Source organism: Dendrobates tinctorius, unplaced genomic scaffold (assembly GCF_039654945.1).
Source record: "Dendrobates tinctorius isolate UK_male_01 unplaced genomic scaffold, ASM3965494v1 ptg000312l, whole genome shotgun sequence".
NCBI lineage: Eukaryota > Metazoa > Chordata > Amphibia > Anura > Dendrobatidae > Dendrobates > Dendrobates tinctorius.
In genome coordinates, this window is record NW_027361979.1 from 4,708,114 (window position 1) to 4,719,919 (window position 11,806).

General features: G+C 47.3%; 1 protein-coding gene across 1 annotated transcript; it reads right to left on the reverse strand.

Moving 5' to 3' along the window:
• Nucleotides 1-2,162: 2,162 nt before the first annotated feature.
• On the reverse strand, nucleotides 2,163-6,811 carry LOC141073683 (uncharacterized). Its single transcript, XM_073561033.1, has 2 exons — nucleotides 6,461-6,811; nucleotides 2,163-3,736 (listed from the first exon to the last, which is right to left on the reverse strand). The coding sequence occupies exon 2, from the start codon at nucleotides 3,717-3,719 to the stop codon at nucleotides 2,823-2,825; it is 897 nt and encodes a 298-aa protein (XP_073417134.1). The 5' UTR covers nucleotides 3,720-3,736; nucleotides 6,461-6,811; the 3' UTR covers nucleotides 2,163-2,822.
• Between the last annotated feature and the right edge of the window lie 4,995 nt (nucleotides 6,812-11,806).

Consider the following 11,806-nt stretch of genomic DNA (forward strand, 5'->3'; position numbering starts at 1 on the left):
TTGAAGCAATGTCCATCATCCTGGTCCTCATCTTGTAGTAATGTCCCCCATCCTGATCCCCATCTTGTAGCAATGTTCCCATCCTGATCCCCATCATATAGCGATGTCATCCCTCCTGTTTCCTACATTGTAGTAATGACCTTCCATCCTGGTCCTCATCTTGTAGCAATGTCCACATCCTAGTCCCCTTGTAATAATGTCTCCATCATTGTTCCCTTCATGTAATAATGTCCCCCCTCCTGGTCCACATCTTGTAGTTATGTCCCCCATTCTGCTGTTATTCACATATACATAAAAAAGTGATTCTTCTCACCTGTCCCCACTCCCTTGGCGAACAGTGTCCTTGTCTCCTGTCAACCTGAGTGACACATAGCAGTGACGTCATATGTTGTCCACACAGAAGTTACCTACTGACATCTGATTGTACAGTGGGTGGTATTGGTATTACAGTGCAGAGAGGCGGTCTCTGTGCTGTGATCCATTTCAATTGAATGTGCACCTAAGAATGCACATTCAATAGAAAGAAAGCACTGGTGTTGGCAGCCGCTTGGACTGGGCCACAATGATCACTGCAGCTCCGGTTGCCTATATGTCGCATGATACAGCCTCAGGGTCTGCATATGGCCTGTGGATCACTTGTTTGAGACCTCTGTACTCAGTGGTGTACATAGAAATCATGGGACCCCAAAGCCGAAGTTCTAATTGGGCCCCCCCAACAAACAAAAAAATGTAATTAATTTCTGATGGCATCACAGAAGAGCATATCTCACAACTTTGCAGCCTTTAGAAAATCATTTTCCTCCTACTGAAGCTATAGATTCTCCTTTCATTGCATCTATAAAGTCTGATGCCAACAAAGGTGCCAATCAAACATAGTATGACACCCCCACAGTGAATTCCTCCAAAGTACCCTTGAAACACACAGCATGGTTACTCTACTGTACCCCACCTCAGCTCTCCCTGCAAAGTATGGTGACCCAAACACGGTATGATACCCCAACTCTGACCCCCACTCAGTCCTCCATGCAGTATAATGCGCCTACATACGGTATAAAGGCCCCGGGAGTTGGAAGTTTCGCCCCCAGCAGTTCGCCCCCAGCATTTCGCCCCCAGCAGTTCGCCCCCAGCAGTTCGCCCCCAGGTACACTTCGCCCCCGAACATTTCGCCCCCAGCATTTCGCCCCCAGGTTGTTTCGCCCCCGCACATTTCGCCCCCGCACATTTCGCCCCCAGCAGTTCGCCCCCGCACATTTCGCCCCCAGCAGTTCGCCCCGGATGTTTCGCCCCCGGATGTTTCGCCCCCGGATGTTTCGCCCCCGGATGTTTCGCCCCCAGCAGTTCGCCCCCGGATGTTTCGCCCACAGCAGTTCGCCCCCGGATGTTTCGCCCCCAGCAGTTCGCCCCCGGATGTTTCGCCCCCGGATGTTTCGCCCCCGGATGTTTCGCCCCCAGCAGTTCGCCCCCGGATGTTTCGCCCCCAGCAGTTCGCCCCCGGATGTTTCGCCCCCAGCAGTTCGCTCCCGGATGTTTCGCCCCCAGCAGTTCGCCCCCGGATGTTTCGCCCCCAGCAGTTCGCCCCCAGCAGTTCACCCCCGGATGTTTCGCCCCCAGCAGTTCGCCCCCGGATGTTTCGCCCCCAGCAGTTCACCTCCAGCAGTTCACCCCCGGATGTTTCGCCCCCAGCAGTTCGCCCCCAGCAGTTCGTACCCGGATGTTTCGCCCCCAGCAGTTCGCCCCCGGATGTTTCGCCCCCAGCAGTTCGCCCCCGGATGTTTCGCTCCCGGATGTTTCGCCCCCAGCAGTTCGCCCCCGGATGTTTCGCCCCCAGCAGTTCGCCTCCAGCAGTTCACCCCCGGATGTTTCGCCCCCAGCAATTCGCCCCCAGCAGTTCGTACCCGGATGTTTTGCCCCAAGCAGTTCGCCCCCGGATGTTTCGCCCCCAGCAGTTCGCCCCCTGTCAGTTCGCCCCCAGCAGTTCATCCCTGAATGTTTTGCCTCTAGCAATTTGCTCCTGGATCTTTCACATCTGGGAAAAACCTGCCTGAACTGAACATTGGCAGGTTTGCTTATCACTAATAATACACCATATGAGTCTAAGATATACAATTCTGATCAAATTAGTTTTTTTATTCTCAAACTTTGTTTTCTAGATGAGTAATTTTACAAATAGACAGGAAAATAGTAGGATTTCATTGGTTACTAAGGAGGTCGTGCCCCCTTGGGAGCAGAATGGTTCCTGGCTCCCTATGATACATTCAGGGCTGCTTGTTCACAGCCCTCTGCAAAGCTCCCCTTCACCCTCCGCTCATGTGCTCTGTCCTGGACAAGAGGAGGGCTCCCCCCTGCCTGTGTAAAGCCGTTACAGGACGGAACACATAGGGGGGGCTTTGCAGAGGGCTGTAAACCAGCAGCCCTTTATACATCATAGGGAATATATTGTTAGCTGCATGCTCCTGTGCAGCCACGCCCTCTAGAATCCATCCACAAGTACTGCTACTAAGGAGAAACAACCTCCTTAGCAACCACTGAAATCCTGCAGCACATGGAGCTTTAACTTGGATGAGACTTTTCACACAGAAGTGAAGCTGCTGGAAGGTCTCCTTTGGAAATGAATATCATGGGCACAGGTACTATAACATAACATGTTTTTTGCAGAGTTATGCTTTAACTGTATATATCAAAACTGTTTTAACAAGAAACATAAAAAGGTATAGAGAGGAAGGATTAGAGAAAAAGAGAAAATACAAATTACAGGTTATAATGCTTGAATTATTTTACAGCTAAAAACACTGCTCTCAAAACATACAATATGTGACCATGAACTAAAAATCAAAGCTGTAGGCAATGCCTCTCAGATAATCCATCAAGCTTCTATTATCGAAATCTTGCACGATACGTTTAACCCTTGCTGAAATTGCAGCATACTTTTTGTTTCTTGCAGCGATGGGATTTCCTGCTATTTTCTGAATAATTTCAAAACTATGGAGCTCTTGCTGATGTTTCAGACAGTTAATGAACCGGTATATATTTTGGAAATGAGTACCACATGTTTCTCGAAAGCTACGGTGCCATCCTTCGACATCATTATTTGTTCGCTGTTGATCATTCAATGTTCGTTCATACACATTCCAGAATTGAACTGGAAACAAAGGTGCTTGACGTCCTCTGCGATTCATTCGACCGATATAGCTGTCTTCAAAATAGCTGGCAATGAGTATTGCTTCTTGTGGAAAGTCAGGATCTTCCACCAATTCTTCAAATGATTGCACAACATTCTGTGGTGGTAGAAAGGCCAGGGCAGGTATCATGCGTATCCAACGGGCAAATTCATGGTCACCTTGGTATTGCATCTTGAGTCCTTCATTTTGAACTTTACGCCAAACCGACTGTGATAGGTGGAAAAAGCAACCAGTCTTCACAAGGTTGGGGAATTCACTTTCAAATGCCTGTATTGCAGCTAGTTCACAATCCAACATCAGGTTGTCTGGCTGCAGTCCAGGCTGCAAGTTCTTCAGCTCTTGCAGCAACCTCTGGTATGTAGAACGGCTCTTGTCTGTCAGCAAGGTGTACACTACAGGAACAACAAGGCCGCTGTGGACTACATGGATTGTGTAAAGTTGCTTAAACAAGGCTGGTGTAGTGAAAAACATGCCATCAGCAAACCACTCTTTACTTTGTGCCAGTAGATGGAGATTGTCTCTTGTTCCAAATATCAACATACGGCTGTGTCCATTTCCTAATTTAAAATGAAAGTATTAGTAGAGGAAATAACAGGAAAAGTGTAACAAGCAGCAGACAGAGTTTTGGGATAAATTCACAAAAAAAATATCCTAATCAGAAGACTCTGTTCATATCTCACATTAAATACTCACATTTTGCTCCAGATTTTCTGATTTCATAATAAAAAAACTGAAGCAAAATCTAGTGTGAAGGGGCCAACCAATAGTTTTTTACAACATATATTGTCCCAGTGGAAAATTATATATTTTTGTTTAAAATTAAAATTACTTCCAAACTTGAAATAGGTCACATTTTTAGGGTACCTTTAGACCCTTCAACTAGACGGCCGTTCAGCACGGCCGATCGCCACTATGCTGAACGGCCGACTAGTTGACAGGCGCATCCAGACGCGGCGTGCGGCTGGACTTCTGAATGAACGACTGGGCGGTCCGCCCGCCTGAATGGGGCGTTCCATTCAGGCGGTTGGGCGCGCTAGTCGTCGGGTGGGCAGCGCGGACGTTCGTGACGTCCACGCTGCCTATGCTGTCTCATTGAGAGGATTGTGCAGGACGCAAAAAACGCCAGTAAAATCACCAGTGTGCTTTTGGCCTAAGGCATAACTGAATGGTCCATTAGGCTGGGGTCATATGCAGCATTAATGTGTAAATCCCATCCACATGCTGATGAAAAAATTTTGTTTACAAAAAAAAAACATGCAGTGCAGCATGTCAATGTATGCTGCCATTATACAAACAAAATTCCAGCCATTCAGACAAGGGGCTGAAATCCTGCACTAAAACCTGCACCTAAATCCATAGAGTTAAGTGAAGATTTTGATACAGAATTAGGGTACCACAATAGTGGCCACAATTGCAGGCACAAATAGATTCCTGTGGGATCTCCAATTGCTACCGCAATTACAGCCGCTGCGGAGATGCCGCTCCACAATCCCCTTCCGTCAGTGGGCACGAGGCCTCAGGCTTTATCCAGACAAGCTGGATTTACAGGCGTATTCCGTGCTGTGTTTCCTGCCTGAAACCCGCCCTTTCATGTCTATGGTGTGGGTTACGGGCGGATTCCGGCCGGGGCCGGAAAACGCCCCATCGGAAAATAGCTTCAAATCTATTTTCCGGCGGATCCCGGAAGGAATGGGAATGGGCAAGAGGGAAACCTCCCGAAAAATGCCTGCAAACCACGCCAAATACGCTCGGTTTAGGCCATAGCAGGGCATGGCCACGCCCATAGCAGAGCTTGGCCACGTCCCCTATTTGCAGAAACGTTTTGCCAAAGTGCTTGCAAAGTGCTTAAAAAGTGCTTGGAAGCAGCAGGCAAAACGCATCTGCAAATCATGGCGTATCTCACCTGAGCTCCGGAGTTCAGCCCGACCTGTCCACGGATCTGCAGGACTGAACTACGAGAGCCGAGGAATCAGCCGGCGATGGCAGTTCAGTCCGTGCATGCCGCAGACAGGCGAGGCTGAACTCCGGGGCAGCATCCAGGACAGGTATGGCCAGTACAATGCTGCATATTTGGAATTAGTGTTGGCCGGTCGATCACTGAAGATCGTAATTTATTACGATTTTCAGGCTGATCGTTATTTTAAATTACGATCCGATTTGTAGCCAGATCATGATGATGATCTGAATTAGAAATCGGAATCCTCCGTAATCTGAAAACACTGTCCGGGCATACACGCCCGAACAGTGTGCGCATATATATATATATATATATATACACACACACACACACACACACTATACAGGTGTACAGCGTGTGTGCATATTTAGCTTTAGTAAATGGCTCCAGGCTGCGCTGTTAAAAAATAAACAAACCCAGTTACTCACCTCTTTCTCCAGTGTCCAGTACTGGCTCCGGCTCCTAGCCCAGCAGTGCAGGGAATCCCGAAATCCAGGCGGCGCATCGCCGCCTCTGTGCCTGCCGTACTATAACTACAGTGGAGAGTGATCCCAGGACCGCTCACTAGACGGTCCTGGGAAAGCACCACATCACGTCACAGAACAGCCCGGCACATGTGCAGAGGTGGTGATGCAAAACCCAGAATGCATAGCATTGGGATTTCGGAATTCCCTGCACCGCCGGAGACAGCGCTGGACACCGGAGAGAGAGTTGAATAACTGGGTTTGTTTATTTTTTAACAGCGCAGCTTGGGGCCATTATATATATGCAAGAAAGCTGGAAGAAGAGTGGCTCAACAGAGATTGTTGCTGAGGACTCAGTGTGCTGCTAGAGCAGGGGTTGGCTTCCGCCCGTACTTAACATGCATCCATGAAGAAAGACCTCCGCGCTCCTGAAGTCCTATACAAATCCTTTATTGCATTTCAAAGTTCCAAAAGTGCCAGACCACCATCACCCACCCACATATATGCATATATATACACACACACACTGTTCGGGCGTACAGTGTGCATATATATATATATATATATATATATATATCTACATCTAGCTCTGGAGATTGGATCTGAATTAATTCCAATCTTTCGGTATGATCAGTCCGATCTGATCCTGTCTTTCCAGTGATCGGCCAACACTAGTTGGAATCAGTAGGCCTCACTACATTATATTACCCTCAAAGTTTCCCTTGAAGGCAAAAATCACATAGTATTTTATATCAGCACCTTATAGTGTAGCATTTTTCACATTTGTGCAAAATAAACTTTGCAATAATTATGCATAATGGAATTGTTTTAATACAATGTTAAATGGTTAAGTAGCTTACCAGAGTCATGCAGAAGGAACTGCTGCTGGACACCATCAATACTGATCTCCTGGAACTCCAGGGGGATAACAAGTTGATCAAGGGTTTGAGGTAACCTTGGGATATTGCCAAGTTGCCTTGCTAATCGTATTGTCCTCTTCAGTGATGCTTTCCTTGGGAGAAGTGCTGCAACATTAGAATGGGCTCCTGAAACGGCGTCTGTGAGAATCTGTTGTGGTGTCTCCTGTGTTGTCCTTGCCCTGGTCACAGCCTCATTAACAAGTCGGATTGCTTCAGGTCTTGCAGCTTGTGCTGCGTGATTGTGAAGATTGACTACTTTCACAACTTCGCCAGATTCTTCATTGGTCCAAACACGTCCCTTGCAAGTCGACCGTTTTTCACATACCCAGATGGAATGAACATCGTCAGCGGTTCGTTTGGAAAATAAGTAAATGTGATTCTCATGGACCAACTTGCTCCTTCCACGTTTGGACAGAACTGAATTCATAGTTGTAGAAAGTGAATTGCTGTGGAAGCTGACTGATTTTTTGTGGCAGTACACTTCTCTCTTTGTGGAGATTTCAGACACTGCTATATTCTGATGTACAGATGGAATAAAAGCTAGTCTAATGTAACTTGCAGGACATGTGACCTGCTACTTGTTACATCTGCAACAAAACTTGCAACAAAGCAGGTCAGTGCTGGGTCAGGTAAAAGTTCAAAATTGTTTAGATTTTAGGCCTCTTGCACACTGTAATTTTAGAGTGGTTTCACACTTGTGTTTGTGGCCGCCAGAGGTCGATCCGCTCTGGATCTGACATCCAGCTGACCCCGGGGCAATGCTGGCTGAATGCTGGCATTCCGCTTGCATTGCCCATAGAAGTGAACGGCTGGGTTCCGCGATCTGCAGACGCCCGTTCGCTTTCGTAATGCCGCATTCCGCTATCAGTGTCAGAACAAAAAGAAGAGCATTTCCTTCTTTTCGTTCTGCTGCAGGTTAGCGGAATGCGGCATTACAGAAGCGAACGGGCGGCCTGTAGTGCATATGTAGCGGAAGTGTGAAAGCACCCTTATGCTGCCACTGTTTTAGAACTCCAAAGCACGTGCTTTACTGGCATTTTTCAGAGCGCTTTTGTGAGCACTCTCGGTAATGACCCATAAGATACAGGCTATTGATGAACGCTAAGTGCTCAAAAATAGCTCCTGTAATAAAATAAAAAGAGCTGGCCGAAACAACACCTCGCTTTTCTAGCCATTGACTTATCTACTATATAATTGTCTAAGGGTCACTTTCGTCTTTCTGTCTGTAACGTTTTATTCGTATATTCATTGGTCGCGGCGTCTGTCTGTCATGTAAATCCAAGTCGCTGATTGGTCGTGGCAAAACGCCCACGACCAATCAGCGACGGTCACAGTCTGCCACAAAAATGGCCGCTGCTTCACTGCCCTGTACTCACCGCTGACCGCTCACACAGGGTTAATGCCAGCGTCAACGGATCGCGGTGTACCGCACTCCGTTAACGCTGCTATTAACCCTGTGTGACCAACTTTTCGCTATTGATGGTGCCTATGCAGCATCAATAGTGAAAAGATGTAATGTTAAAAATAATAATGATAAAAAAAAAAAGTTAATCTCACCCCCTCCAACGTCGCGCTGTCCTCTGCGCCTCTCTCCAATGCACACCGTCCAGGACCTGCAATGATGTCACGGACATGTGACCGCGACATCATCGCAGGTCCTACGCTCAGACCGGAAGCCACCGCCAGCACTGCAGAGAGGCGCGAGGACTTCAGGGCCCGTGGCTGAGGTGAGTATATCTTTATTATTTTTTTTTATACACGAATATAGTGCCCACATTCCTAGACTACGTGGACAGTGCAATATACTACGTGACCAGTGCAATATACTACGTTGGCTGGCCAATATACTATGTGCGCTGTGTAATTTACTATGTGCGCTGTGCAATTTACTACGTGGACTGTGCAATTTACTACGTGCGCTGTCCAAAATACTACGTCGGCTGTCCTATATACTACGTGGCCTGTACAATGTACTACGTTGACTGTCCAATATACTACATAACCTGTGCAACATACTACGTGGCTGTGCCTTCTAGAATACCCGATACATTAGAATCGGGCCACCATGTAGTATATTCAAAATTGGCAATCTTCTTATCGATTTTCCAGTGCTTAGCACTTGGGAAAGTGGCTACTGTGAAAGCGGTCTTAGGGCTAAAACACAAGGCCAAAATTCCCTGCCTAATTTGGGGCCGAAACATCTGGGGGCAAAAAGCAGGGGGCGAAACATCCGGGGACGAACTGCTGTGGGCGAACTGCTGGGGACAAAACATCCGGGGGCGAACTGCTCGGGGCAAAACATCTGGGGGCAAACTGCTGGGGATGAAACATCCGGGGGCGAACTGCTGGGGGCGAAACATCCGGGGGCGAACTGCTGGGGGTGAATCATCCGGGGGCGAAACATCCGGGGGCGAACTGCTGGGGGCGAAACATCCGGGGGCGAACTGCTGGGGGCGAAACATCCGGGTAAGAACTGCTGGGGGCGAACTGCTGGGGGCGAAACATCCGGGGGTGAACTGCTGGAGGCGAACTGCTGGGGGCGAAACATCCGGGGGCGAACTGCTGGGGGCGAAACATCCGGGGGTGAACTGCTGGGGGCGAACTGCTGGGGGCGAAACATCCGGGGGCGAACTGCTGGGGCGAAACATCCGGGGGCAAACTGCTGGGGGCGAAACATCCGGGGGCGAACTGCTGGGGGCGAAACATCCGGGGGCGAAACATCCGGGGGCGAAACATCCGGGGGCGAACTGCTGGGGGCGAAATGTGCGGGGGCGAAATGTGCGGGGGCGAAACAACCTGGGGGCGAAATGCTGGGGGCGAAATATTCGGGGGCCAAGTGTACCTGTGGGCGAACTGCTGGGGGCGAACTGCTGGGGGCAAAATGCTGGGGGCGAACTGCTGGGGGCGAAACTTCCTAAAACCAAAGGCCCCATACCTTACAGTATTGTATAATGGCCTCCCACTAACCCTCTAAACAGTATAATGACCTTGCATACGGTATAATAGTCCCCATATAGCCCCACATAAAGTATAAAGATTCTCATATAGCCTTCTAAATATTTTAATGACCCACACATAGCCCTTCAAATATTATAATGGCCCCCACATAGCTCACCAAATATTGTAATGACCCACATAGCCCTCCAAATATTATAATTGCCCCCACATAGCTCTCAATATGGTATAATTCGCCCCATAGTCCACCATATAGTATACTGTACTCAATAATCCTCCACATAGTATAATGCACTCCCTATAGTCCTCTATATATTGTAATGCACTTCCTATAGTCTTCCATATTGCATAATGCACTCTCCATAGTCATCTATATAGTATAATACACTCCCCATAGCCCTCCATATAGTATAATGCACTCTCCATAGTCATCAATATAGCATAATGCACCCCCATATTCCTCCATATAACATAATGCACTCTCCATAGTCCTCAATTTAGTATAATGCACCCCATTGTCCTCCACATAGTATAATGTACTCTACATAGTCTTCTATGTATTATAATACAAGTTCCCATAGTCCTCCATATCGGATAATGCACCCAATGGTCATCCATACAGTATAATGCACACCCCATAGTCCTCTATATAGTATAATGCACCCAATGGTCATCCATACAGTATAATGCACTCCCCATAGTCCACATCCATCTGAACCAAACCTTGCTCACCCACAGATTTCTTTGGTTAGTTGGAAGTAGGCTGGGTTTCGGCTGCAGGTGGGCAGGGTTTCGCCTGCCATAACTTAATCTTAATTGTGTGTTCACCTATGTTGAACACATCTTTAATAAAGGACCATTAAGGATACAAATGATCAGTCTCATTTTAAGTGAACAGAGCGAAGCGATCCAGATCATCAAAAAGATTAGGACTGCCCATCACTAGTTGCATTATTGCTGCAATACTGCAGAGCTATGAGAGCTGCAGTTGCTAACGTGCTTGCTTAGAGACAAAGTTCAGTTCTCCTGTTCTGTGTTAGTTACATGTCTCACACTGGTAATGTTTCCTTTGATTTAAAATTATCTCTGGAGGCAGATTTTCATGCAGATCAGTGTCCGTGCTATGGAAATTTGGTTAGGATAAATCTATCCCTGTGTGTGCTGCGGCCATTCCCAATTATACTGAGTATTTTGAGTGCTCCAAAAAATGATGACACTGTACACTCATGGTGACAGGATAACATTCCATCAATACTCTGCAAGTTTATTGCACACACATGGTTTTATAATTGCGTATAGAAAGGCATGGTTAGTTAATTACCATATTGTCAAGCTTCAATGTTATTGGCTGTTTGAGTATATGGAATTTATCGTGATCAATGCATGGCAAGAGGCTGATTAAGTAACTAAAGTGTAACTCTTGAAACCAGGACAAAGTTGAGACATTTACTCATCACTTTAGCACATCTGGTGTTCTTCCTCTTTTCTTATCTTTGGGGAAAGCCCCAAAGAGCTGTTTGGTTCATGGCACCAATTTTAAAGCAGTGGATTATAGTGTATATATAAGCTGTGATTATATATGAGTACATATGCAAGTGAGATCTACATGAAATACATATATATTTCCATCACAATCCCCCCTAGATATCACTTGCCCTAATCCTAACCTCCTGTCCCAAAGCCTCCATACAGACTTTCGCAAATGGGTGGTCAGGAGATCTGTGCCTAATGGGGGTTCGTTGCAATCAAAGTCTCTTAGTCAAAAGTCAGTAGTGTGTATTATTCATCAGGTAGGTCATTTATTCAGTCAGGTAGGGCATCCACAGCATCATTCTGGCTTGGGTGTATCTTCTGGTCTTCTGGTATGGGAGCTTTCTTGCAATGCGATGCGTGGATCCAAATGGGTCTTCCCTCTAGTTTCACAAAGGTTGGTGTTGTCAGCAGTAGAGTTGAGCGAAACGGGTCGAAAAATTTCAAAAGTCGCCGACTTTTGGCAAAGTCGGGTTTCATGAAACGAAACCCGACCCTAGGATGAGGTCGGCCACGAGGTCGGCGACTTACGCGCCAAAGTCGCGTTTCAAAAGTTTGTTTTGCGCTCTTTTTCAGCCAATCAGGATCCACGGACACTGTGGGCAACGTGATGACATAGGCACGGGTCACCACCATCTTTCAGAAGGGCATGCAAGTGATTGGCTTGCTTTGGGGGCGTCACAGGGGGTATAAAAGGGCGTGCACGCCGACCGCCATCTTACTTCTGCCGATCTTAGCATAGGGAGAGGTTGCTGCTGATTCTGTAGGGAGAGCGTTAGGCAGGGAAGAAGAAAAAAAAAC